The 26,656-nt window shown below is 39.6% G+C and overlaps 2 protein-coding genes across 7 annotated transcripts; both read left to right on the top strand.

The window, feature by feature from the left end:
* The first annotated feature begins 4,445 nt into the window (after nucleotides 1-4,445).
* TLR3 (toll like receptor 3) lies at nucleotides 4,446-25,931 on the top strand. 6 transcript variants are annotated; one of them, XM_070460015.1, is made up of 6 exons: nucleotides 4,446-4,531; nucleotides 4,795-4,876; nucleotides 7,083-7,534; nucleotides 19,550-19,741; nucleotides 22,551-24,400; nucleotides 25,175-25,931. In XM_070460015.1, the coding sequence occupies exons 2-6, from the start codon at nucleotides 4,807-4,809 to the stop codon at nucleotides 25,401-25,403; spliced, it is 2,793 nt and encodes a 930-aa protein (XP_070316116.1). In that variant the 5' UTR covers nucleotides 4,446-4,531; nucleotides 4,795-4,806; the 3' UTR covers nucleotides 25,404-25,931. The 6 variants fall into 6 exon arrangements, with proteins under 6 accessions (XP_070316116.1, XP_070316120.1, XP_070316117.1 ...); XM_070460016.1 differs by adding an exon at nucleotides 5,997-6,097 and having other exon boundaries at nucleotides 4,448-4,876; XM_070460018.1 differs by having other exon boundaries at nucleotides 4,448-4,866.
* Nucleotides 16,565-18,242, top strand: LOC139029669 (damage-control phosphatase ARMT1-like). Its single transcript, XM_070460020.1, has one exon. It carries the CDS (start codon nucleotides 16,660-16,662, stop codon nucleotides 17,626-17,628), a length of 969 nt encoding a protein of 322 aa, XP_070316121.1. The 5' UTR covers nucleotides 16,565-16,659; the 3' UTR covers nucleotides 17,629-18,242.
* Nucleotides 25,932-26,656: the final 725 nt, after the last annotated feature.

Raw genomic sequence — 26,656 nt, 5'->3', positions numbered from 1 at the left:
TCCAGTAAATTATTAGTTGCTTTTGATACTTTTAACTTTCTTGTGTTAAGTGTGATTGTTTAATGGCTTTGTCTAATATTTATAACTCCATTCATTGGAAACCCAGTAGGCATCAATTCATTCAGATTTAATTAGATATTTAAAGTGTGGTTGTTGTTGTTGCTTGCTAAGTTGTGTCTGTCTGTTTGCAACCCCATGGACTGCAGCACACCAGGCTCCTCTGTCCTCCACTATCTCCTGGAGTTTGCTTAAATTCTTGTCCATTTAAAGTGTAGGATGATGTAATATCGCATATCAACTATACTCCAGTTCAAAAGAAAGGGGAAAAAGTATGAATAATAAGGACAAATGCTCTTATCAGCAGATTTTGATTTGAAATTAAGCTGCTCTTCATATAGACAGAGATAGCACCCCTAGGGTTATTTATGTAATCATAACTCTGTAGAACAATTCCAGAAGGCCAGTTTACTCATAATAATTACTGAGAAAATGTCCACATTGAAAATAAATAAGTAAAGTGTAGGATGATAGTGAAGTGGAATTTTATTTTATTTTATTTTGCTACCCCACATGGTATGCAGGATCTTAATTCCCCAACCAGGGATAGAACCTGTTGCCCCTGCAGTGGAAGTGAGCAGTGTTAACCACTGGAGCTGGGATTTTATTTTTTAAATTAATAAATGAACACCAAATTTAAAGCAAAGAGTTTGAAGCGCCCTTCACCATATCCTGAGACTCAGTGAAGAAGCGCAAGACCCATTCACACGAACCCACCTCCCTGGATTTACAAGAGAGAGAAGCTCTAACCACTTTCAACCACCCTGTAAAATTACCAAGAAATAACAAAATAAAGTTCAAAGTAAGTGAGATGCTCTGTGGGTCAAATATTGCGTGTGTGTTCTTTTTTCTTTCGGAGGGGAAGTTCAGGGTCACTCTTGCTTAGTAGACGTGAATGAAAGTAACAGGAGGGGCAGAATGTTACTTCCTCTCATCAAAATCCTTGCTGAGTTTGTTGTCTGGCCAACAAACTTAATTTAAACCATCACTTCAGTAAGCAGAAATGGAAATGACGCTGGCGAGAGGAACTGCGTCTTTCACTTTATTCTTTTTGTGTTTTTAATTTATTTTATTTGCTTTATTATTTTTGGCTGCACAGGGTCTTCATTGCTGCGCTCAGGCTTTCTCTAGTTGCAATGAATCAGGGCTACTCTCTAGTTGCAGCGCTTGGGCTTCTCATTGTGATGGTTCTTCTTGCAGCGGAGCAGAGGCTCTACATTCAGTAGTTGTGGTGCATGGGCTTACTTGCCCCACGGCAAGTGGGATCTTCCTGGACCTGGGATTGAACCGGTGTGCTCTGCATTGCAAGGTGGCTCTTAACCACTGGCCCACCAGGGAAGCCACATGCGCCTGTACTTTAGAGAAAGAGTTCACAAAGAAAAAGAAATGCCTTCTGGAATTTCAGACAACTCAGAGCAGGATTAATGTCCTTTCTGAACAGTGGTTGTGAAAGGAGACCAGTGAGCATAGTTCAAACTGACTGTCATCTGATGCTTTGAGGGAAATGTAACTGTTTATCTGCTGCTGCTACTGCTAAATCGCTTCAGTCGTGTCCGACTCTGTGCGACCCCATAGATGGCAGCCCACCAGGCTCCCCCATCCCTGGGATTTTCTAGGCAAGAGTACTGGAGTGGGGTGCCATTGCCTTCTCCGAACTGTTTATCTAGGTCCATAATATACTGATCACATAATAAACTGATGGGAAGTTTTTTGTTTTGGAATCATCATTAACATATTATATTAATTTCAGGTACACAACATAGTGATTTAATATCTTTATGCATTTTGATCACAATAATTCAAGTTATAATCTGTCGTTCTCAGATTATTGTCTCTATTCCCTATCCATTATATACTGGTGACTTACTTATTCTGTAGCTGGAAGTTTGTACCTCATCTGTTCTCCTGCCCACCCTCTGTGATAACCACCAGTTTGTTCACTGTATCTGTGAGTCTGTTTCTGTTTTGGTTCTTTCGAGCCCACGTGTGGACATATATCACAGTTTTAATTCCCTTAAAAAGGGAAAATAAAGTTTTTCACTGTAGCACCTACTGCCATAATAGATAAATAAGTTAATGTATGCATTAAGAAACATACACTGGAGAGAAACTAACGTGTTGTTTTTAGAAGCCAGCATGAATTGAGGACTATTCATATCTCGATGGGAACTGGTATTATGCCTAAACGGATAATTGTATCATGAGCTCACCATAAAAATTGTTCTGGGGAGTCATTCATTGGTTCAGCCAACATTATGGAAAGCCTGATATGTACAAGAAGTTATAAGGCATAAGAGATGGGTGTGTTGGATTATGGAAGGAGTGAATTTTATGTAATGATGTCTAACACATCACTCCAAATTTTTTTAATTTAGTACATCACATTGTTTATGTTTGTTCTTCTGGAATTGTTGGGGCAGGACTTGTGGGGACAACTTGTCTCTGCCTTCTTGGGGCATCAGCTGGAGTGACTCAACTGGGATTGGAAGATCCGCTCCCAATGTGGCATCCTCAATGGCCATTTTCTGGGTGCTCCGTTGGAGATACCGGCCAGACAGTTGGTTCTCCTCCCACCTGGCACAAGGCTAGGCTGGGCTTCTCGCCGCATGGCCACTGGGTTCTGAAAGGAAGCGGGAAAGTCCTCATGTGCCAATGCTTATCCAGCGTTGGCTAGCTGCGTGCTTACTAATATCCCGCTGGCCAAAGCTAGTCACATGGTCAAATCCAGGATCAATGTGGAGCCCACTTAAGGGCCTGAATACTGAAGGGCAGCCTGGTCCACTGGAGCCGGCAGTGTTAACCGACCATGGAAGAGTGACTGGAGAGTCACACACGAATACATCCTGTCCTGCCTTCGGTGGCTCACAGAGGAGAAACCTTCTGAATACTGGGAATGTTTTACTGCACATCCCAATGTGTAGATGTAGTGGATAAATCGTTTACTCAGGACAGTTACCTGCTTATGCTATATAGCCTATGCTATATAGCTTATGCTATTATAGATGTGACAACAGAAGCTCAGAAAAATGTAACCACAAGGTGGTATGCCCAACGCTGGGCCCAGGAAAGGGCATTTTGCACCTGAAACAAATGTATTTCTTGCTCTCATTTCTGCAGTCAAGTCAAGGTAGCGACAGGTGTCACCTGTTCCAGGCCGTTTTCTTCCCTCGTTTGTATAAAGTGTTGCAGCAGCTTGCATTATGTCCTCAAGTAAAGCCTTCTTGCTGTGTTTCATTTTCCTCCTTTCTCAAACAAGGAAGTTGGATTCAACGATCTCCACAGTCCCTGCCGATTGTTATATTTTACTATATAACACGACAGTGAGAAATGGAAAATTTCCTGCCACATCAGTAAACAAGGATGTCACAGTTATCGGCAATTGCAGCCCTCCAACCTGAGCTGATCAGCCCTGAGGGAGCTCAGGAAGGAAAAAATACCTGCCATTTAGCAGCCGTGGGACTGTAGCCACAGTGAAAGCGTAGGATACTGGCCCCAGGTAGCTAAGGTGTACATCAAAGGAATGATTTCAGTGAAACCAGACTCTCGCATCTTCCTATACATAAAAAGGTGCTAAATTCCTTGAAAAGTGTTAGACACTCAGTCCCGTCTGACTCTTTGTGACCCCATGGACTGCAGCCCTCCAGACTCCTCTCCCATGGGGTTCTCCAGGCAAGAATACTGGAGTGGGTTGCCATTCCCTTCTCCAGGGAATCTTCCCAACCCAGGGGTCTCCTGCACTGCAAGCAGATTTTCTTTATCATCTGAGCCACCAGGGAAGTCCTGAGAAACCTGGAAGTCTGGTTTCTCTAATTAGATGGTTTCTTTAATTAATGATTTAATTGATACTCCTGACTACTTGCGCTTGGTTGGAAAACTCCTATATATCCTAGTTCCTCCTCTTGCCTCCTCTGAATAGTTTCTCAGAGCTATCTAAAATGCTATCTCCTGGGCTGCATTTCTCATTTTACCACCAAGCAAACTTACTTCCCAACTCTCTAAAAAAATTGAGTAATTAAAAAAATAATAATAACCATATCATGTTACATTAACAATGAAAAAAAAAGTGTTCTTTTTTTGACAAGCATATTCCTTACACTAGTTGAAGTCAGTAAAGCTAATTGGTAACTAAATAGTGAATCTGAATTTTCTCTGGATGTGTCTATTTGTTCCCTAACAGAGTCTGACCATGTAAAGCAGAACAGAATGAGTTAGGACTGGCTCGTGGCTTTGCCAAAGCCAGCTTTTCCTCTCATGTGAAACTTGGTCTCTTTGATCAAAAGGTTAATTTCTACATTATTTGCCTTACAAGCTTGCTGAAAAGATAAAGTGAGATAACAGAAGTGAAAGTACTTAGCTTTAATTAGGGACTGAGTTTTTTTCTGTTCCTCTAATCACATTCTACTAGATTTCTGACAGCCATGCATCAGACTTCAGTTTGAAGAAAAAAAAAAAAAAATAGAGGAATTCACTCTGAGTAAGATATTCATCAACTTCTAGAGTATTAGCTCTGCTCATATCAAAGGGTGAAGTCTTAATTCTTTCAACGTTCTCTGTCCCAGTGTCTGTGACCCTTTGAGTAAAACCCAAGGGACTGTACATGAAAAAGAAAAAAGAAGACATTTCTAAGAAGCAATATAAAACATTTCTGAGACTGTGGTGTTTTTCTTTTGAATGTGCCAAGTAGAAAAGCTGTCTTTTTTTTTTTTTTTAACTTCAGTTTCACTTTCAAAATTGCAGCACACTCCCCAGATGAAAACGAACTGGATTTGGACTAATGAAAAAAAAAAGGAACGGTCAGCTGTTGTCACAGTAAGTGAAGGTATGTTTTTTACATTCTTATTGGCATAGGAGCTCTCCTGTTGGAGAAAGCTAGAATCACGTTGGTTTTAACATTGTTTGGTCTTTATTTGATCTGGTGCTTGAAATGGAGTCAGAATCATTCAACAAGGAGAACAGAGGAAAGGGGAGAGGATGAAGAAGTGGGAAGAAGTATATGGTAACACAGAGGACAAGTGACAGCAATAATTTCTAATTAACATGAGAAAACATTTTGTGTGGTATTCTGTTTTTTTGTGATGTTCCATAGTGGAAAAGCACACCGAGGAGGTGAAAGAAATCATTCTGCAACGGCCTTCTTAAGACAAACAAACAAACAAAAAAATCACATTTTTTCTTAAAGGTACAAAGCCCTCTGAGCTTTAAAAAACTTATCTCCTTTTCTCAGTGTTTTTGGCTGGAGAGGAGATAGGGGCTGACATTCTTTAATGAATCTGACCATGAGAAAACATTCAGGCTTTCCTAGGAGTAAGCAAACAGCTTTCTTCGGCCTAAAAAGGAAAACGGAAGATGAGACATGGAAAAATGTCCAGAAGTGTAGAAAGGTCAGAAATGAGTAGATGTGGGTTGATCAGCCTCAGGCAGTACTGGTTTGGGGAAGCTGGCTCCAAATTTTCAAGTAGGATTACATGTTAGTGTGTGTCTGCATAAATTTAGGGGGAAATGTTGTGAATTTACAAATCAAACTGTACAAGCCAAACTATAAATAAGGATTAAGCAGCCTGGCTCCAGATGCCATGTCCCAAACATTATTGTCTTTCACTTAGAAAAGTGAAATGTGTAATCCTAAGTTTTCCAAAATTGCAAGGCTCAGTGAATCTACTTTTCATCTCTTTCAGCCTTTCTTTGTTTCTATTACATCTCATGAAACATCAGCTCTTCACTCTCATCTCATTCTCTCGCTGTGTTTCTGTTTATTTTACCGAAGTACATTCTAGAATTAAAGTCTTTTATGCAGGTTGCTTAGTTATAAACTTACTGAGTCTGTGCATATTTCAAAATGCTTTTTCCCCTTACCTTTAATTGTTCAGCCTGATATGAAATTTGAGGTTCAAAATTATTCCCCATGAATGTTTTGAAAACTTATCACTATTGTTTTCTAGTGACTTATGTTGCTGGTGAAAAGCTTTGTAGCAATCAGGATCTCTTTCCTGTGGAAGTAGTGGATCATATGTTCTCCTTAGAGAGTTCTAGGATATTTTTGGTGAGTGATCACAATTCTGAAGTTTCATAAGAATATGTGTGGTTTTCCTTTTTCACTCACCCTGCCTGGCATTTGGTGAATCTTTTCTAGCAGATGAAGTGTTATCTTCAGATCTGGCAATGTCTTTCAGTCCTTACATGTTTTATAAATGGCTTAATCCTTCTTGGTAATTCTAATTTCTAGCTGTAGCCCTTGTGGAAGTGGTAAATGTCACCTAGACAAGGAGGGGAGTGTATTTTGGGGACTGTGCCTATGAACTGGTAAATAGAGGTCCTTACCCTTATGGTACTAGGAGAAGAGTCTTAGGAATAGGTTTTAAAGTGAGAAATGTAACAATATAATAAATGAAATAAAAAATTACTAAGGAGAAATGTGAAGAGGATGAGGAAAGAGTATAATGAAGTTCCCTATTTGGGGGTGGGGGTGTGAAGAAACTACTTAAAGTCTGGAAATAAAGAAGAAGAAACATAAGCATATTATTCAGGTTTGTGGAAGTGACCATGAGAATTAAAAGTAGAAACTGTCAAAAGGTTTACCTTGGAAGGTTGCAACTGTGCCATGTGCTGTGCTTAGTCACTCAGTTGTGTCTGCCTCTTTGTGACCCCATTGACTGTAGCCCACCAGGCTCCTCTGTCCATGGGGATTCTCCAGGCAGGAACACTGGAGTGGGTTGCCATGCCCTCCTCCAGGAGATCTCCCCAACCCAGGGATCAAACTCAAGTCTCCCACATTGCAGGTGGGTTCTTCACCCCTAATTCACCAGGGAAGGGGGAGAGTTTGTAGGTTCCATTTGTGACTTTTTTGTGCTGATTCAATCCACTTGATGTGTTGCTTGTATAAAACATACTTGTTTATCATAAATGTTGTGAGTATCAAGAAGATACATAGTCACGTTTGGTTGCATATTATTACAAGGAATAAACCAATGAATATGAAAGTGCATGTTATTAATGCTGTCCATTATTTCTATGCTTTTCTTTATAAGGAAGAATCATGAGCAGGCCTTTGCCTTATCATATCTACTTTTTTTCGGGACTGTTGACCTGTTGGATACTATGTACCTCTTCTGCCAACAAATGTACTGTTAGACATGAAGTAGCCGATTGTAGTCATCTGAAGTTGACTCAAATACCTGATGACCTCCCAACAAACATAACTGTGTTGAATCTTACCCATAATCAACTCAGAAGATTGCCACCTGCCAATTTTACAAGATATAGCCAACTTACTATCTTGGATGGGGGATTTAACTCCATCTCAAAGCTGGAGCCAGAACTGTGTCAAAGTCTCCCTTGGTTGGAAGTTTTGAACCTCCAGCACAATGAGATATCCCAGCTTTCTGATAAAACCTTTATCTTCTGCATGAATTTGACTGAACTCCATCTAATGTCCAACTCAATCCAGAAAATTCAAAATGATCCCTTTAAAAACCTGAAGGTAAGAAAAATGAACATTTTCATGTAAGAAGTGAAAAATATATTATCAAATATTGTTTTTAAGTCATTTATGCATCATTAGACTTCGTACCTATCAAGGTGAAGAATGAGAAGTCTGATCTACATAAATGGGAAGAGGGGGACCCCATACTCAAATATGACCATTATGATTGGAAATATTTTCAAAAGAGCAAATACTGTCTTAAGTCAGTTTCAATCTTAATTTTAAAGAACTCTCCTCTCTCACATCCTTCCACTTGAAACAGAACTTAGATATAAGATGTTGAGGCCAGAGATGAATCAGAATATCCCATGATGAAAGGCAAATAAACTCTCAGTGCTGCTGATTTAGTACCTGCGGTGATGAAAAAGTGCCGAGTCCAAAATCTGATTTAAATAAAGTTACAAACTGATGCATGATAAAGCAAATTGTTCAGTGAAAAATTACCTCCTTTTGATTTATGAAATCTTCTACAGTATTGCTTTTCCAGTGGCACCACCTTTTTCTTGTCAGTGCTTTACTTGAATTGTAAATCTATGCAAAACATATGCTAGTGTCTTTATTTTTTTCCTTTTTTTTCATTTATTTATATTAGTTGGAGGCTAATTACTTTACAATATTGTAGTGGTTTTTGCCATATATTGATATGAATCAGCCATGGATTTACATGTATTCCCCATCCTGAACCCCCTCCCACCTTCCTTCCCATCCCATCCCTCTGGGTCATCCTAGTGCCCCAGCCCTGAGCACTTGTCTCATGCATCAAACCTGGACTGGTGATCTGTTGCACAGTTGATAATATACATGTTTCAATGCTATTATCTCAGATGATCCCACACTCGCCTTCTCCCATAGAGTCCAAAAGTCTGTTCTATACATCTGTGACTCTTTTTTTGTCTTGCATATAGGGTTATTGTTACCATCTTTCGAAATTCCATATATATGTGTTAGTATACTGTATTGGTGCTTTTTTTTCTGGCTTACTTCACTCTGTATAATGGGCTCCAGTTTCATCCATCTCATTAGAACTGATTCAAATGTATTCTTTTTAATGGCTGAGTAATATTCCATCATGTATATGTACCACAGCTTCCTTATCCATTCGTCTGCTGATGGGCATCTAGGTTGCTTCCATGTCCTGGCTATTATAAACAGTGCTGCGATGAACATTGGGGTGCACATGTCTCTTTCAGATCTGGTTTCCTCAGTGTGTATGCCCAGGAGTGGGATTGCTGGGTCATATGGCAGTTCTATTTCCAGTTTTTTAAGGAATCGCCACACTGTTCTCCATAGTGGCTGTACTAATTTGCATTCCCACCAACAATGTAAGAGGGTTCCCTTTTCTCCACACCCTCTCCAGCATTTATTGCTTGTAGACTTTTGGATAGCAGCCATTCTGACTGGCGTGTAATGGTACCTCATTTTGGTTTTGATTTGCATTTCTCTGATAATGAGTGATGTTGAGCATCTTTTCATGTGTTTTTTAGCCATCTGTATGTCTTCCTTGGAGAAATGTCTGTTTAGTTCTTTGGCCAATTTTTTGATTGGGTCATTTATTTTTCTGGAATTGAGCTGCAGGAGTTGCTTGTATATTTTTGAGATTAATTCTTTGTCTTTGCTTCATTTGCTATTATTTTCTCCCATTCTGAAGTCTGTCTTTTCACCTAGTTTATAGTTTCCTTTGTTGTGCAAAAGCTTTTAAGTTTCATTAGGTCCCATTTGTTTATTTTTGCTTTTATTTCCAAAATTCTGGGATGTGGGTCATAGAGGATCCTGCTGTGATTTATGTTGGAGAGTGTTTTGCCTATGTTCTCCTCTAGGAGTTTTATAGTTTCTGGTCTTACATTTAGATCTTTAATCCATTTTGAGTTTATTTTTGTGTATGGTGTTAGAAAGTGTTCTAGTTTCATTCTTTTACAAGTGGTTGACCAGTTTTTCCAGCACCACTTGTTAAAGAGGTTGTCTTTTCTCCACTGTATATTCTTGCCTCCTTTGACAAAGATAAGGTATCCATAGGTACGTGGATTTATCTCGGATTTCTGTTCTGTTCCATTGATCTATATTTCTGTCTTTGTGCCAGTACCATACTGTCTTGATGACTGTGGCTTTGTAGTGGAGCCTGAAGTCAGGCAGGTTGATTCCTCCAGTTCCATTCTTCTTTCTCAAGATTGCTTTGGCTATTCGAGGTTTTTTGTATTTCCATACAAATTGTGAAATTATTTGTTCTAGTTCTGTGAAAAATACTGTTGGTAGCTTGATAGGGATTGCATTGAATCTATAGATTGCTTTGGGTAGTATATTCATTTTCACTATATTGATTCTTCCAATCCATGAACATGGTATATTTCTCCATCTATTTGTGTTCTCTTTGAGTTCTTTCATCAGTGTTTTATACTTTTCTATGTATAGGTCTTTTGTTTCTTTAGGTAGATGTACTCCTAAGTATTTTATTTTTTTTGTTGCAATGGTGAATGGTATTGTTTCCTTAATTTCCCTTTCTGTTTTCTCATTGTTAGTGTATTTCTGTGTGTTAATTTTATAGCCTGCAACTTTACTATATTCATTGATTAGCTCTAGTAATTTTCTGGTAGAGTCTTTAGAGTTTTCTATGTAGAGGATCATGTCATCTGCAAACAGTGAGAGTTTTACTTCTTCTTTTCCTATTTGGATTCCTTTTATTTCTTTTTCTGCTCTGATTGCTGTGGCCAAAACTTACAAAACTATGTTGAATAGTAGTGGTGAGAGTGGGCACCCTTGCCTTGTTCCTGACTTTAGGGGAAATGCTTTCAATTTTTCACCATTGAGGATAATGTTTGCTGTGGGTTTGTCATATATAGCTTTTATTATGTTGAGGTATGTTCCTTCTATTCCTGCTTTCTGGAGAGTTTTTTTATCATAAACGGATGTTGAATTTTGTCAAAGGCTTTTTCTGCATCTATTGAGATAATCACATGGCTTTTATCTTTCAATTTGTTAATGTGGTGTATTACATTGATTGATTTGCGGATATTAAAGAATCCTTGCATTCCTGGGATAAAGCCCACTTGGTCATGATGTATGATCTTTTTAATATGTTGATGGATCCTGTTTGCTAGAATTTTGTTAAGGATTTTTGCATCTATGTTCATCAGTGATATTGGCCTGTAGTTTTCTTTTTTTTGTGGCATCTTTGTCTGGTTTTGGTATTAGGGTGATGGTGGCCTCATAGAATGAGTTTGGAAATTTACCTTCCTCTGCAATTTTCTGGAAGAGTTTGAGTAAAATAGGTGTTAGCTCTTCTCTAAATTTTTGGTAGAATTCAGCTGTGATGCCATCTGGTCCTGGGCTTTTGTTTGCTGGAAGATTTCTGAACACAGTTTCGATTTCCATGCTTGTGATGGATCTGTTAAGATCTTCTATTTCTTCCTGGTTCAATTTTGGAAAATTATACTTTTCTAAGAATTTGTCCATTTCTTCCAAGTTGTCCATTTTATTGGCATATAGCTGCCATATAGTCTCTTATGATCCTTTGTGTTTCTGTGTTGTCTGTTGTGATCTCTCCATTTTCATTTCTAATTTTGTTGATTTGATTCTTCTCCCTTTGTTTCTTGATGAGTCTGACTAACGGTTTGTCAATTTTATTTACCTTTTCAAGGAACCAGCTTTTGGTTTTATTGATTTTTGCTATGGTCTCTCTTGTTTCTTTTGGATTTATTTCTGCCCTAATTTTTAAGATTTCTTGCCTTCTACTAACCCTGGGGTTCTTCATTTCTTCCTTCTCTAGTTGCTTTAGATGTAGAGTTAGGTTATTTATTTGACTTTTTTCTTGTTTCTTGAGGTAAGCCTGTATCACTATGAACCTTCCCCTTAGCACTGCTTTTAAAGTGTCCCATAGGTTTTGGGTTGCTGTGTTTTCATTTTCATTCATTTCTATGCATATCTTGATTTCTTTTTTTATTTCTTCTATGATTTGTTGGTTATTCAGAAGCGTGTTATTTAGCCTCCATATGTTGGAATTTTTAATAGTTTTTTTTTCCTGTAATTGAGATCTAATCTTACTGCATTGTGGTCAGAAAAGATGACTGGAATTATTTCAGTTTTTTTGAATTTACCAAGGCTAGACTTATGGCCCAGGATGTGATATATTCTGGAGAAGGTTCCATGTGCACTTGAGAAAAAGGTGAAATTGATTGTTTTGGGATGAAATGTCCTATAGATAGCAATTAGGTCTAGCTGGTCCATTGAGTCATTTAAAGTTTGTGTTTCCTTGTTAATTTTCTATTTAGTTGATCTATCCATATGTGTGAGTAGGGTATTAAAGTCTCCCACTATTATTGTGCTATTGCTAATTTCCCCTTTCATACTTGCTAGCATTTGCCTTACATATTGCAGTGCTCCTATGTTGGGTGCATATATATTTTTAATTGTTATATCTTCTTCTTGGATTGATCCTTTGATCATTATGTAGTGTCCTTTTTTGTCTCTTTTCACTTTATTTTAAAGTCTATTTTATCTGATATGAGTATTGCAACTCATGCTTTCTTTTGGTCTCAGTTTACGTGAAATATTTTTTTCCAGCCCTTCACTTTCAGTTGTATGTGTCCCTTGTTTTGAGGTGGGTCTCTTGTAGACAGCATATATAGGGGTCTTGCTTTTGTATCCATTCAGCCAGTCTTTGTCTTTTGGTTGGGGCATTCAACACGTTTACATTTAAAGTAATTATTGATAAGTATGGTCCTGTTGCTATTTACGTTGTTGTTTTGGGTTCGCGCTTATACAACCTTTCTGTGTTTACTGTCTAGAGAAAATCCTCTAGCATTTGTTAAAGAGCTGGTTTGGTGGTGCTGAATTCTCTCAACTTTTGCTTGTCTGTAAAGCTTTTGATTTCTCCTTCATATCTGAATGAGATCTTTGCTGGGTACAGTAATCTGGACTGTAGGTTATTCTGTTTCATTGCTTTAAGTATGTCCTGCCATTCCCTTCTGGCCTGAAGAGTTTCTATTGAAAGATCAGCTATTATCCTTATGGGAATCCCCTTGTGTGTTATTTGTTGTTTTTCCCTTGCTGCTTATAATAGTTGTTCTTTGTGTTTGATCTTTGTTAATTTTATTAATATGTGTCTTGGGGTGTTTCACCTTGGGTTTATCCTGTTTGGGACTCTCTGGGTTTCTTGGACTTGTGTGACTATTTCCTTCCCCATTTTAGGGAAGTTTTCAACTATTATCTCCTTGAGTATTTTTTCATGGCCTTTCTTTTTGTCTTCTTCTTCTGGGACTCCTATGATTCGAATGTTGGGGGGTTTCACATTGTCCCAGAGGTCCCTGAAGTTGTCCTCATTTCTTTTTATTCATTTTTCCACTCTGCTTCATTTATTTCCACCATTCTGTCTTCTGCCTCACTTATCCTATCTTCTGCCTCCGTTATTCTACTGTTGGTTCCCTCCAGAGTGTTTTCTATCTCGTTTATTGCATTATTCATTATTAATTGACTCTTTTTTATTTCTTCTAGGTCCTTGTTAAACATTTCTTGCATCTTCTCAATCTTTGTCTCCAGGCTATTTATCTGTAACTCCATTTTGTTTTCAAGATTTTAGATCATTTTTATTATCATTATTCTAAATTATTTTTCAGGAAGATTCCCTATCTCTCCTCTTTTGTTTGGTTTGGTGGGCCTTTTTCATGTTCCTTTACCTGCTGAGTATTTCTCTGCCTTTTCATCTTGTTCAGATTGCTGTGTTTGGAGTGCCCTTTCTGCATTCTGGTAGTTTGTGGTTCCTCTTTATTGTGGAGGTTCCTCCCAGTGGGTAGGCTCGGACAATTGGCTTGTCAAGGTTTCCTGGTTAGGGAAGCTTGTGTCAGTGTTCTGGTGGGTGGAGCTGGAGTTCTTCTCTCTGTAGTGCAATGGAGTGTCCAGTAGTGAGTTTTGAAATGTCTATGGGTTTTGTGTGACTTTGGGCAGCCTGTATATTGATGCTCAGGGTTATGTTCCTGCATTGCTGAAGAATTTGTGTGTTATGTCTTGCTCTGGAACTTATTGGCTCTTGCATGGTGGTTGGTTTCAGTGTAGGTATGGAGGCTTTTGGATGATCTCTTATTAATTAATGTTCCCTGGATTCAGGAGTTCTCCGGTGTTCTCAGGTTTTGGGCTTAGGCCTTTGCCTCTGGTTTTCAGTCTTATTCTTCCAGGAGCCTCAAGACGTCTCCATCCATACAGCATTGATAATAAAACTTCTAGGTTAATGATGAAAAGATTCTTCACTATGAGGGACACCCAAAGAGGTTCACAGAGTTACATGAAGAAGAGAAGAGGGAGGAAAGAGATAGAGGTGAGCAGGAGGAGAAAAAATGGGGAATCAAGATGAGAGAGACAGATCTAGGCAGTACTCTGTTCCCAAAGTGTTCTCCGGAGCCCAGAACACCCACAGAGATTCACAGAATTGGGTTGAGAAGAGAAGGGGGAGGGAGGAAATAGAGGTGACCTGGGGGAGAAAAAGGAGAGTCCAAAGGGGGAGAGAGTAATCAAGCCAGTAATCACACTCCTGAGTAAAAATGGGTACTGAAGATTGGATTCTTAAATGTACAAAATTGATATCAAATAGTAAAAAACAAAGATTAAAAATCTAGAGTAGAGGTTACACTCTTACAATATTAAAAAACAAAAACACAAAAAGTATAAGCAACATATATGAAGTTTGCTTTAAAAAATAGGGTCCTTTTTTTTTTTCTTGCAAGGTTATAGTGGGTTATGAAAATGAAAGTTAAAGGAGTAATAGAGGACTTAAAAAAGAAGAAAAAAAATTTTTTAATTAAAAAAATAATAATAGTAAAAATATATCTAGGAATTTCTCTGGAGCTGTTGCAGGCAGTGTGGGTTCAGTTCAGTTTCAGATAGTTCCTTGTTCCAGCTTATACTTCTCAATATCTATAGGCCTCTTCCAGTGTAGTCGGTGTTAACTACAGGGATTTTAGTCTGTTGCACCTATCACTTCTAAAGCGGTTCCCTTTGTTTATTTAGCTTCTGTTTGCAGGTCTCTTCAGTGTCTAATTTCCACCCTGACACAAGTGGGTGGAGGTGGTCTCTTGTGTAGGTTCGCTTGTTCAGTCGCGCTGTGGGGAGGGAGGGGCGCTGCAGACAAATATCACTGGCGTGTGTGGGGAGCGCTCGCAGTGTTCCGGCCACACTGGGTTTGGCCCCGCTCAGGACATGTGTGCTTTCCCCGTCTACACTGCTCAGGCTCCCAGCTGCTCTACAGGGAGTGGGCCCTGAGTTGCGTGCATTTCCCAGGTCTAAGCCACTCAGGTTCAGGTTCTCGAGTACTCCACAAAGGCGCAGACTCGGTTGGGCCTGCGTTTTGTGCCTTCCCCGTCCGAGCAGCTCAGGCAACCAGGCGCACTCTCTTCAGGGGCAGCACGACTTCTCCCCTCCCCGTCCCCTCCTCAGTTTCCGGGCGTGCCTGTTCCGGCGCGTCTTGTATCTATTCTGGGGCACTGATCTCTGGCTGCGACCCTCCCAGCGGATGTCAACCATCCAGAATCTCAGGAAGTCTTTGGTTAGAAACTGGGGGGAGCCTGTTTGCAGTTTGGTAAGGGATGCCCTCTCTGGGGCAGAGTTTGCCCCTTTCCAGCTCTGGCTGGCACCCGCCTACCCCCTGCCTCTGGCAGAGGATGGACAGGTCCATATTTTTCCTCCCAGTTAGGTTGCCCTCTGAGATTTGAAAACTTCCCCCAGACCCGCCAGTGAGAGGGTTTCCTGGTGTTTGGAAACTTCCTCTATTAAGACTCCCTTCCCAGGATGGATCTCCGTCCCTAACTCTTTTGTCTCTCTTTATCTTTTATATTTTGTCCTACCTCCTTTCAAAGACAATGGGCTGCCCCTCTGGGTGCCTGATGTCCTCTGCCAGCAATCAGAAGTTGTTTTGTGGAGTTTGCTCAGTGTTCAAATGTTCTTTCAATGAATTTGTGAGGGAGAAAGTGGTCTCTCCATCCTATTCCTCCGCCATCTTAGCTCCTCCCCCGACTAGTATCTTTAAATCTGAGGCAATTATTAAGTGCTTTTTTATATCAAAGTTATTTTCCGAACTCTTTGTTTTCTTCATTTTGTGGGCTAACAAAAATAATGAGCATCCCTTGGCCTTAGATACCAAGAATAATGAACACATTTATGTTTAGACGTATTTATAAAATGATTCACTGGATAGCTGGGGATTTGAAATGCTTTCATGTTGTGCCTGATGTTGATGTGGATGAAATGTCTTTGGGTCCAAAGGCCTCAAAATCTGGTTAATTGCTGGCAAGATGTTATTTTTATTTTTAAAACATAAATTGAAGGCTTATGCTATTAATAGACATTATGTAAGACTGCCCTAACATGTATCAGCTTTTCCTTATGTTTTACCTAAGTGGAAGTTTACATATTCAAAAGTAGCACAAAATGGTAAAACATCCCAAAGCACAGACAAAACAGATAAAAATTAGTATTCTGTACTAGTCAGGATGCAAAATTTACACAACCACCAATATTTCTCAATATAAAAATCCTTTTAAAATTTCATGGCCGGAGCGCGGAAGGTGATGGCGGGGCCTCCGGCATCTCTGTCGGCGCGGGACGTAGGATGGTGAAGAATCCGCCTGCAATGCAGGAGACCTGGGTTTGATCCCTGAATTGGGAAGATCCCATGGAGAAGGGAATGGCACCCACTACAGTATTCTTGCCTGAAGAAGTCCATGGACAGAGGAGCCTACAGTCAATGGGGTCGCAGAGTCAGACACCACTGAGTGACTTAATTAACTAGTTTCTGGTTAAGGAGAAGAAGAGGAATACAATAAGAAGGATCATTTGCGTATCTTACAGTTAAAGACAGATCACCCCAGATTTTAACCAAAGCTATTGATACATTGCATCGACATAAAAGTGAATTTTTTGAGAAACATGGAGAGAAAGGCCTAGAAGCTGAAAAGAAAGCAATTTCTCTTCTTTCTAAATTACGGAACGAATTGCAAACAGATAAGCCGATTGTTCCTTTGGTTGAAAAGTTTGTTGATACTGACATATGGAATCAGTACCTAGAATATCAACAGAGTCTTTTAAATGAAAGTGATGGGAAACCAAGGTGGTTTCTCTCACCATGGCTATTTGTAGAATGCTACATGTATCGTAGAATTCATGAAGCAATTATCCAAAGTCCCCCAATCGATGACTTTGATATATTTAAAGAATTGAAAGACCAAAATTTCTTTGAATCTCAGGAATCTGTCATTGCCTTATGTACTCACCTGCAAGAGTTGAGGAAAACTATTGAAGACCTAGATGAAAATCAACTGAAAAATGAATTTTTTAAAATTCTTCAGATTTCACTGTGGGGAAATAAGTGTGATCTGTCTCTATCAGGTGGGGAACATATTTCTCAGAAGACCAATATAATGAATTCATTAGAAGACCTAAAACCTTTCATTTTAGTGAACGACATGGATCGTCTTTGGTCATTGCTAAGCAATTACAAGAAAACAAGACAAAAAGAATCTGTTACTCGAGTGGATATTGTTCTGGATAATTCTGGGTTTGAACTTATTACAGACTTAGTATTAGCTGAATTCTTGTTGTCCTCTCAACTGGCTACTAAGATCCATTTTTATGGGAAAACGATTCCATGGTTTGTTTCTGATACTACTCTACATGATTTTAATTGGATAATCAAACAACTAAAGCATTCTAATAATAAGTGGGTGTCCCAGTGTGGGGTTGACTGGGAAGACCATATTAAAACGGGCAGATGGGTTTACCTCGATCATATATTTTGGACTCTGCCTCATGATTTCAGTACCATGTCTCAGGTCGCTCCTGACTTACATGCTGCACTACAAAAGGCACATTTAATTTTCTTCAAGGGTGACTTGAATTATAGGAAGCTGACGGGTGACAGAAGATGGGAGTTTACCATTCCATTTCGTGAGGCATTGAGCGGCTTCCACCCTGCACCTCTGTGCAGCATTAGAACATTAAAGGCTGAGGTTCAGGTTGGTCTGCAGCCCGGGCAAGGTGAACAGCTCACAGCTTCTGAGCCCAACTGGCTGACCACTGGGAAATACGGAGTATTTCAGTTTGATGGTCCACTCTGACTTGGTGTAGGAGCTTTCAGCTGTGTAGGAGGATCTGACCGATAGTCGGCAGCCCCAGCAAAGCCCTGGGAAGCGTGGCTTCTTGGTGTTCATTTACACTCTCCGATGCTTTCTTGTTTGAGCGCATTGCCCCACTACATTGTCTTGGGGCTAGGTGGATTACACTGGTTACAGATACTTAACTCTGGTGTTGGAATTTCCGTAACTTATTTCAAGTTAAATGTATCATTTCAAATGATTTTAATGAACTTAATTGGGCAGAAATAGAAGTCAATTCTGGTTTAAAAGTTAACATTTTAAAAAAATACTATGCTGCATGGTATTTAATGTTCTAGGAGGCATGAAATTTTACTTGATTTTGGGCTCTAAGGGCTCAGTGACAATATAGTATACATCTTAAATATGCTTTGTAAAGAGAGGCATTTCTTAACTGATATCTGAACACGTGAAAGTAAAACTTACCTCATAAGTTATTATAATTCTTAATTTTGTTACTGGATTTTCTTTCATTTCTATATCTATTATTTGCATGCATTTGTATTTTGATCTGTGGAAAGGGTGATCAGAAACTCAAGATTGAGCAGAATAAAACAATTAGTACTTGAGGAAATGTACTATCTTTACATTCTGTTTGTGATCTCCATAATCAGCTGAAATATCCTATTTTAACACATATGTGTTTTAAATGAACAGAATTGCTGTGCAGTCTTAAAAAAATGTGTTAGATATAAAAGATTCTTCTGCGTAGACTTTGTACTACCGACGAGTTAATTCACTTTTTATAATCTTGCGCATTTATTGGCGATCAGTTATATTAAAGACTGTAAATTCCAGGTCAGTTTGTTTTGCAACTGAAATTGAAAATATATCTGGACATGTTTTCTTGCACCAGAATAATAAAATGAATTGTAAATTGTAAAAAAAAAAAAAAAAAAAAAAAAAAAAAAATTTCATGGCCGGTAACATTCTCTTCATGCCTCTTAAGATGCCGTTTCTTCAACTTTTTTTTCTGTTGTTTAGATTCAAGACTAATGCATAACTATATGTTTGATAAGCCACATGGATATTTCCTACATCATAAATGAAAGCTTATTATAAATAAGTAAAATGCTTGTTATGAATATTCTTTACATCATGACAAATAAAACTTGTCTTTATATTTTGGAAGAGAAGTAAATGCTTTGAATTAAGAAATTCATCTTTGTAGCAATGGTGTTTTCAGTAACAATCAGGATTTCTTGTCAGGGAATGCTTCACAGGAGGATTCCTGTGTGCTGTTTTCTATTTCTCATAAATCCTCTCTTCCATATCAGTTCCTGGTAACAGGAACGAGTGGAACGGCACGCTGCTCCCAGGAATGAGGTCATAGGATGAAACACACGCATGGATCTCCTTCAGTAAACATTCTCCTTAGGACAAAACTGCTTAGTCAAGATCCTCTTGAGCTATGGACTGTACCATTGTTAATCCTTTGTTCCCTTGATAATGATTGCTGTAGGTTTGGCTCCACCAGAGACTTGGGTCTCTCTCTCTCTCACTCACTCACTCCGGCTAATTTTCTGGAGCGTGGAAACCTGCTGAGCTCACTCTCCTGCCCAGGCTTTCAAGACCTCCTCGAGAGGGTGCCCTGTGCCTCCGTGAGTGGTACAAGTCCTGTCCTAGGGCTTTATTGGTTCTCTGCATAACCCAAGGACTATTAGCTTCTTTCTCTCTTTCACTTTCTTATCGTCAACTTTGGACCACCAGGTTCCAGTCCATTAAAGGACCACAACAATTTCTTACTGTTCCTACAGTCAGTTTTCTAGAGAAAAATTGAGATATGCTATTTTGCTGTCCAGTTATTTCTAAGATTCATGTACATTTAGAAGAACCATTTTGGTGCCAAGACTATAACTTACATGCACATTTTTTTTCTCCTCAGAATTTAATCAAACTAGACCTCTCTCATAATGGCTTATCATCTACTAAATTAGGAACTCAGCTCCAACTGGAAAACCTTCAAGAGCTTCTATTATCAAATAATAAAATTTCTTCACTAACACCAGAAGAACTTGATTTTCTTGGCAATTCTTCTTTAAAAAGATTAGAGTTGTCATCAAATCAAATCAAAGAGGTAAGGTAAAAATTCCTGTGTTTTACTTTTCAGTGTGGGCAGACCCTAATTGTCTCATATGGATGAGAATCTAAAGCTAGAAATGAGAAAGGGATGATAACCTTTGTCATGTTTTCCAGAAATCCTTCATACATACTGCTTCGGGCCATTGATGTCAGCCTCACAAGAAAGTGAGTTTGGTAGCTGCTAGAATCCAGAATCTAGGGCTGTGCTGTCGAAAAGAAGTGGAAGGTCCACTATAGACCAGAACTTTGGCCTTGGGGAACTTACATACTTCTCTGGGTCTAGTTTCCTTGCCTATAAGGTGGAAATAATGCTACCTATTGTACAGAAGCCCTGGAAAAGTTAATAATAGTATGATGGTTAAGAGCACAGACTTTCGAATTGAGTTAGCTGATTTCCTGTCTGGGCTCTATCTATTAGTAATTATGTAATCGGGCAAATGATTCAAGTTCTGTCTGCTCCAGTTCCCTAGATCTAAAATGGATATAGTAATTACACTTCCCCATAGGGTTGTGTGGCAAAGAATTTAGCACAGTCTCTGGCATATGGGAAGTTCTCAATAAATGATAACTAGCATTATATTTTTACAAACATCTTCCTATAACGGAGTAAACCTAATCTGCTCTTTCTTGGGTCTATGACCATCAATTTGCTAATTATTTTTGCATACAGGTGTGTCTGTATTTTATTCTTTTACAAGCCAAGAAGAAGAGTATCAGGAATTCTAAGCAAAATAAATTTTTATAAAGCTATGTTGATTTTCAGATAAAAAAAGAGACTGTGAATGAAATTATCATGAGATAATAATTAAATCTTATGCAAGCTATTCATGTTCATTTCAAACAGCATTTTTTGGCTTAGAACATCTATTGTAGAAATATATAAATAAGTAAATAAATGTAAAATATGCTAAGTAATGAGAAGAAAAAAATCATCCAAAACCCCATAATCCAAGGCAGCCAGTGTTAGAATTTGGATATGTTTGTATCCAGCTTTTATCCACCTAATAAAAGAAATAACAACAGCAGCTGACATTCATACAGTACTTAAGTGTCAGGCATTGTGACAAGTTATTTTTTTTTAATTTTATTTTGTATTGGGATATAGCTGATTAATAATTCTGTGATAGTTTCAGGTGATCAGCAAAGGAATATAGCCTAATTTTATACAGTTCTGTAGCTAACTTATGCTTATCATGGTTTTACACAAGAGTAAATTGAGGGACTTCCCCTGGTGATCTAGTGGCTAAGATGCAACACTCTCAATGCGAGGACCTAGATTCAATCTTTGATCAAGGAACTAGATTCCACGTGATGCAACAGTAAATTGAGATGAGGAAAAGTTAAGGAACTTACCCAGAATCTCAGGTGATGGGCTGGTGACAGAGCTGGGTTTCTAGAAGTGTTAGATCAGGGCATGTACTCTTCCCAGCTGTGCTGTATTGCTTCTCTGAGGATGACAGTGCATCCTGCCTTTTAAAATTAATATCCTGTCATTATCCTCCATGTCATTAAGAGTTATTAAAAAATTTAATTTTAGTGACAGCAAAATAACCCTATCATATAGATTTACCTTAATCAATCTGACCCTTAATTAATTAAAAGACCCTGATGCTGGGAAAGATTGAGGGCAGGAGGAGAGGGGGACGACAGAGGATGAGATGGTTGGATGACATCACCGACTCAATGGACATGGGTTTGGGTAGACTCTGGCAGTTGGTGATGGACAGGGAGGCCTGGTGTGCTGCGGTTCATGGGGTCGCAAAGAGTCGCTCATGACTGAGCAACTGAACTGAATCTAATCATTTTCCTGCTTTGTATTTTGACTCACTTATGATAAAGCACTTTCTTCCACCTTTCTGTCATTTCTTCCATTAGCTCTAAGGTCACACAAGTGACACGTTAGAAACCAGAGCCTCTTTGCTCTCCCAGAAGACTTGGTCTATCCTCCCTGGATTCCTTCTCTCCTGCCTTCTGCCCTCTTGTTCCAGCGCTGAGTCCCAGGGCAGCCAAGGCTTCCGGTGAGGGTCTGGGGGGCAGAGCATAAGGCAGATGGAAACAAGGTAATGAAATAATCAGCAGAAACTTTGGTGAAAAGACAGAGTGTCTCTGGAGCTCAGAGTCACAGAAGGGAAAGTGTATGTCAGTGAACACTTCAGTCAGTGGGTGGTAATAAAATCCATTCCTTCATTCCAGGGTGTTCACTGAGAGCAGTGATCACCAAGACAGAAACAGCGCCTGCCCCAGAGCTTACTTTGCGAAGAGTTTACTAATTACAGTTATACTTAGTGTGGTGAAGTAAAAGTACTAAGTGTATGTGTTAGCCACTCAGTCATGTCCAACTCTTTGTAACCCCATGGACTGTGGCCTGCCAGGCTCCTCTGTCCATGGGATTCTCCAGGTAAGAATACTGGAGTGGGTAGCCCTTCCCTTCTCCAGGGGATCTTCCCCACCCAGGGATCAAACCCAGGTCTCCCACATTGCAGGCAGATTCTTTACCAGCTGAGCCACAGGGGAAGCTGCTTAACCTAGCCTGGGAGATCAGGGAAGACCCTCTGAGGAAGTGGCATGGAGGCCAAGATGTGGGTGCTGAGTAGTAGCCAGTGACCAGTGGGGGTACAGGCTGGAGCAGGAGGTGGGACAGAGGCACAGAGGAAGGAGCTGGGAAAGAGAGGGATGGAGAGAAAACCCAGAGGAGGTGGTGAAAGAGGAAAGGAAATTGAGTAAAGGACTGTGCCTGTTTTTCAAGGGTCATACAGACTCTACTGTGTTTTGATCATTAACCTCTTCTTCCATCCCACTCTTAGTTCTCTCCTGGGTGTTTTCATGCCATTGGAAAATTGTCCGGCCTCTCTCTAAACAATGCCAAGCTGAGTCCCAGTCTCATAGAGAAGCTCTGCTTGGAATTGTCAAATACAAGCATTGAGAATCTGTCGCTGAGCAGCAACCAGCTGGACACCATCAGCCACATGACCTTCGATGGACTGAAGCAGACAAATCTCACCACACTGGACCTTTCCCGTAACTCCTTACGTGTGATGGGCAATGACTCCTTTGCCTGGCTTCCCCATCTCGAATACCTCTTTCTGGAGTATAATAACATAGAGCATTTGTCTTCTCGCTCTTTTTATGGGCTTTCCAGCTTGAGACACCTGAACTTGAGACGGTCTTTTACTAGACAAAGCATTTCACTGACTTCACTCCCCAAGATTGACGATTTTTCCTTTCAGTGGCTAAAATGTTTGGAGTACCTCAACATGGAAGATAACAACTTTCCAGGCATAAAAAGAAATACTTTCACGGGATTGGTGAGGCTGAAATTTTTAAGTCTATCTGACTCCTTCTCAAGTTTGCAGACTTTAACAAATGAGACATTTCTATCACTTGCTGGTTCTCCTCTGCTCCTGCTCAACCTAACCAAAAATAAAATCTCAAAAATACAGAGTGGTGCTTTTTCTTGGTTGGGGCACCTGGAGATGCTTGACCTCGGCCTGAATGAAATTGGGCAAGAACTCACAGGCCAGGAATGGAAAGGCCTAGACAATATTGTCGAACTCTACCTTTCCTACAACAAATACCTAGAGCTGACCACCAACTCTTTCACCTCAGTTCCAAGCCTTCAAAGACTGATGCTCCGAAGGGTGGCCCTGAAACATGTGGATAGCTCCCCTTCGCCTTTTCACCCTCTTCTGAACCTGGTCATTCTGGATCTAAGCAACAACAACATTGCCAACATAAATGATGAATTGTTGAAGGGTCTTGAGAAACTAGAAATTCTGGATTTGCAGCATAACAACTTAGCTCGGCTCTGGAAGCATGCCAACCCTGGTGGTCCTGTTCAGTTTCTAAAAGGTCTTTCTCGCCTCCACATCCTTAACTTAGAGTCTAATGGCTTTGATGAGATCCCAGTGGAAGCCTTCAAGGACTTACGTGAATTGAAGAGTATTGATTTAGGAATGAATAATTTAAATATCCTTCCACAATCTGTATTTGATAATCAAGTGTCACTAAAGTCATTACGCCTTCAGAAGAACCTCATAACATCTGTTGAAAAGACTGTTTTTGGGCTAGCATTCAGGAACCTGAATTATTTAGATATGAGTTTTAATCCATTTGATTGTACCTGTGAAAGCATTGCCTGGTTTGTTAATTGGATTAATAGTACCCACAGCAACATCTCTGAACTAAGGAACCATTACCTCTGCAACACTCCGCCTCAGTACCATGGTTTCCCAGTAGTGCTTTTCGATGTATCGGCCTGCAAAGACAGTGCCCCATTTGAACTCCTTTTCATGATTAGCACCAATATCCTTTTGATTTTTATCTTTATTGTACTGCTCATCCATTTTGAAGGCTGGAGGATATCTTTTTATTGGAATGTTTCAGTGCATCGAGTTCTCGGTTTCAAAGAAATAGACAGAGCAGAGCAGTTTGAATATGCAGCATATATAATTCACGCCTATAAAGATAGGGATTGGGTCTGGAAGCACTTCTCCCCAATGGAAGAAGAAGATCATACTCTCAGATTTTGTTTGGAAGAAAGGGACTTTGAGGCAGGTGTCTTTGAACTTGAAGCAATTGTGAACAGCATCAGAAGGAGCAGAAAAATTATTTTTATTATAACACAGAATCTATTGAAAGATGCACTATGCAAAAGGTGGGTGAACACTATGACATTTGAAATGTATTCTTATCTTTAAATTGAGCTTTTGGTTTTTTAAAATTTTTTAAATTTATTTTATTGATTTGGCTGTGTCCTCTTAGTTGTGGCACTTGAGATTGTCCATGCATCATGGGGTGCATCGGCTCTCTAGTTGTGGTCCATGGGCTCAGCAGTTGGCAGCATGCAGGCCTAGTTTCTCCACAGCATGTGGGATCCTCGCTCCCCTGTGCATGCTTGCTCCGTCACTTCAGGCATGTCCGACTCTTTAGTTCCCCCACCAGGGATCAAACCCATGTCCACTGCATTGGCAGGTGGAGTCTTTACCACTGAGCCACCAGGGAAGCCTCAGCACCACCAGAAAGTGAAAGTGAAAGTCGCTCAGTCGTGTCTGCCCATTTGTGACCTCATGGACTATACAGTCCATGGAATTCTCCAGGCCAGAATTCTGGAGTGGGTAGCCATTCCTTCTCCAGGGGCTCTTCCCAACCCAGGGATCACACCCAGGTGTCCCGCATCGCAGGTGGGTTCTCTACCAGCTGAGCCACAAGGGAAGCCCCTGAACCACCAGGAAAGCCCCTGAATCCAGCTTTTAAATATTACTAACATTATTACTCACAACTCAACGTATTTTAAAAATAAAATTAAGAAGAAACATAACCTGGGTTTTAGCGACAAGACTAAAGTTAATTACAAGGAGAATGTTAGATTTTAGAGCTTTGGCCTGTTAAAAACTGTGTATTGATATACGACTTAATGTTTTTAACTTAGATTCAAGGTTCACCACGCAGTTCAGCAAGCTATTGAACAAAACCTGGATTCCATTATATTGATCTTTCTTGAGGAGATTCCGGATTATAAACTGAACCATGCACTCTGTCTGCGAAGAGGGATGTTTAAATCTCATTGCATTTTGAACTGGCCGGTTCAGAAAGAACGGGTAAATGCTTTTTATCATAAATTGAAAGTAGCACTTGGGTCCAGAAATTCAGTACATTAAATTTATTTAAAGACTAAATTAAAGGAGTAAGTTTCCTAATTTTAAAAAGTTCCATGGTAAATTTACATTTTCCTTGACAATAGCATAAATCTGTTCGTTCATATTCATAAGTAAGAATATCACCACTATGTCTCTTCTATGGAAATATGTCTCCCTATTTCAGGCCTTTTATTACCATTTGACATAATCTGACCCAAAATAAACATATAAGACTATCTTTTACTAACAAACAGACAGTTAGGTTACTGAGGCCTATGAAATCAGTTTTGAAATAGTCCTCGGTTGAAAGAAAAGTTAGAGGTATATGAGGGTTTGTGATAATTATATTTGTTATTTCTTTTTCTGGATGCACTCAGAATAAAATATGACTTTTAATGGGTACAATGCTATTTCAGTTGTGAAAGGGTAAAATGTACACCCATATTTTTAAAAGTTTAATTACAGCAATTTTTTAACTGCAAACTTTGTGTTTTAGTGGTGCCTGTTGCAGTCTTGATTTTATTAAATGTTAAATGCCATTTTAGTAAACATGTGTGTGTGCTCAGTTGCTGAGTTGGTGTCTGACTCTTTTCGACCCTGTGGCTGGGCACTTCATCAGTCCATGGGATTTCCCGGGCAAGAATATTGAAGTGAGTTGCCATTTCCTTCTCCAGGGGATCTTCCTGACCCAGGGAACAAACCCATGTCTCTTGTACCTCCTGACTTGGCAGGCAGATTCTTTACTACTGTGCCACCTGGGAATCCCATACATGCAGGACAAAAAACATTCATTCTTCATTTTGATTACTTAATAAAATAAATATTTTAATGAATACTTATGTTTCCTGATATTTGGAATTCTGAGGCATAAGAAGAAACAATTCTTTTACTTACAAGTGTTTCAGGAAGGCTTACTTCCCGAAGGTTAATTAGTAGATTGGTTTTGCGGAAACAAAATATTGTCTTACCCTGGTCACAGACTCAGGAGATGGCATGGGCCAATTCACTTGGTTCCACTGGGATTTTCTGCCTGCCAATCTTGAAAATTATAGTGATTAACAAAATCTTAACTATTCCTACCTGACTCATTTGAAAAGACCCTGATGCTGGGAAAGATTGAAGGCAGGAGGAGAAGGGGATGACAGAGGATGACATGGTTGAATGGCATCACTGACTCAATGGACAAGAGTTTGAGTAAACTCCAGGAGATGGTGATGGACAGGGAGGCCTGGCATGCTGCAGTCCATGGGGTTGCAAAGAGTTGGACACAACAG

Source organism: Odocoileus virginianus, chromosome 32, assembly GCF_023699985.2.
Source record: "Odocoileus virginianus isolate 20LAN1187 ecotype Illinois chromosome 32, Ovbor_1.2, whole genome shotgun sequence".
Lineage (NCBI taxonomy): Eukaryota > Metazoa > Chordata > Mammalia > Artiodactyla > Cervidae > Odocoileus > Odocoileus virginianus.
Note: the sequence above shows the minus strand (reverse complement) of the source record. Positions and strands in the feature narration are given on the sequence as shown.

What these genes read in the sequence shown, in the direction of transcription:
- LOC139029669 (XM_070460020.1), top strand. Translation starts at nt 16,660, where the DNA reads ATGTATCGTAGAATTCATGAAGCAATTATCCAAAGTCCCCCAATCGAT.
- TLR3 (XM_070460014.1), top strand. Translation starts at nt 4,729, where the DNA reads ATGTGCCAAGTAGAAAAGCTGTCTTTTTTTTTTTTTTTAACTTCAGTT. An exon ending in ATCCCTTTAAAAACCTGAAG is followed by an intron (nt 7,535 to 19,549) that starts GTAAGAAAAATG and finishes TTTTCTCCTCAG; the next exon opens with AATTTAATCAAACTAGACCT. An exon ending in CATCAAATCAAATCAAAGAG is followed by an intron (nt 19,742 to 22,550) that starts GTAAGGTAAAAA and finishes TCCCACTCTTAG; the next exon opens with TTCTCTCCTGGGTGTTTTCA.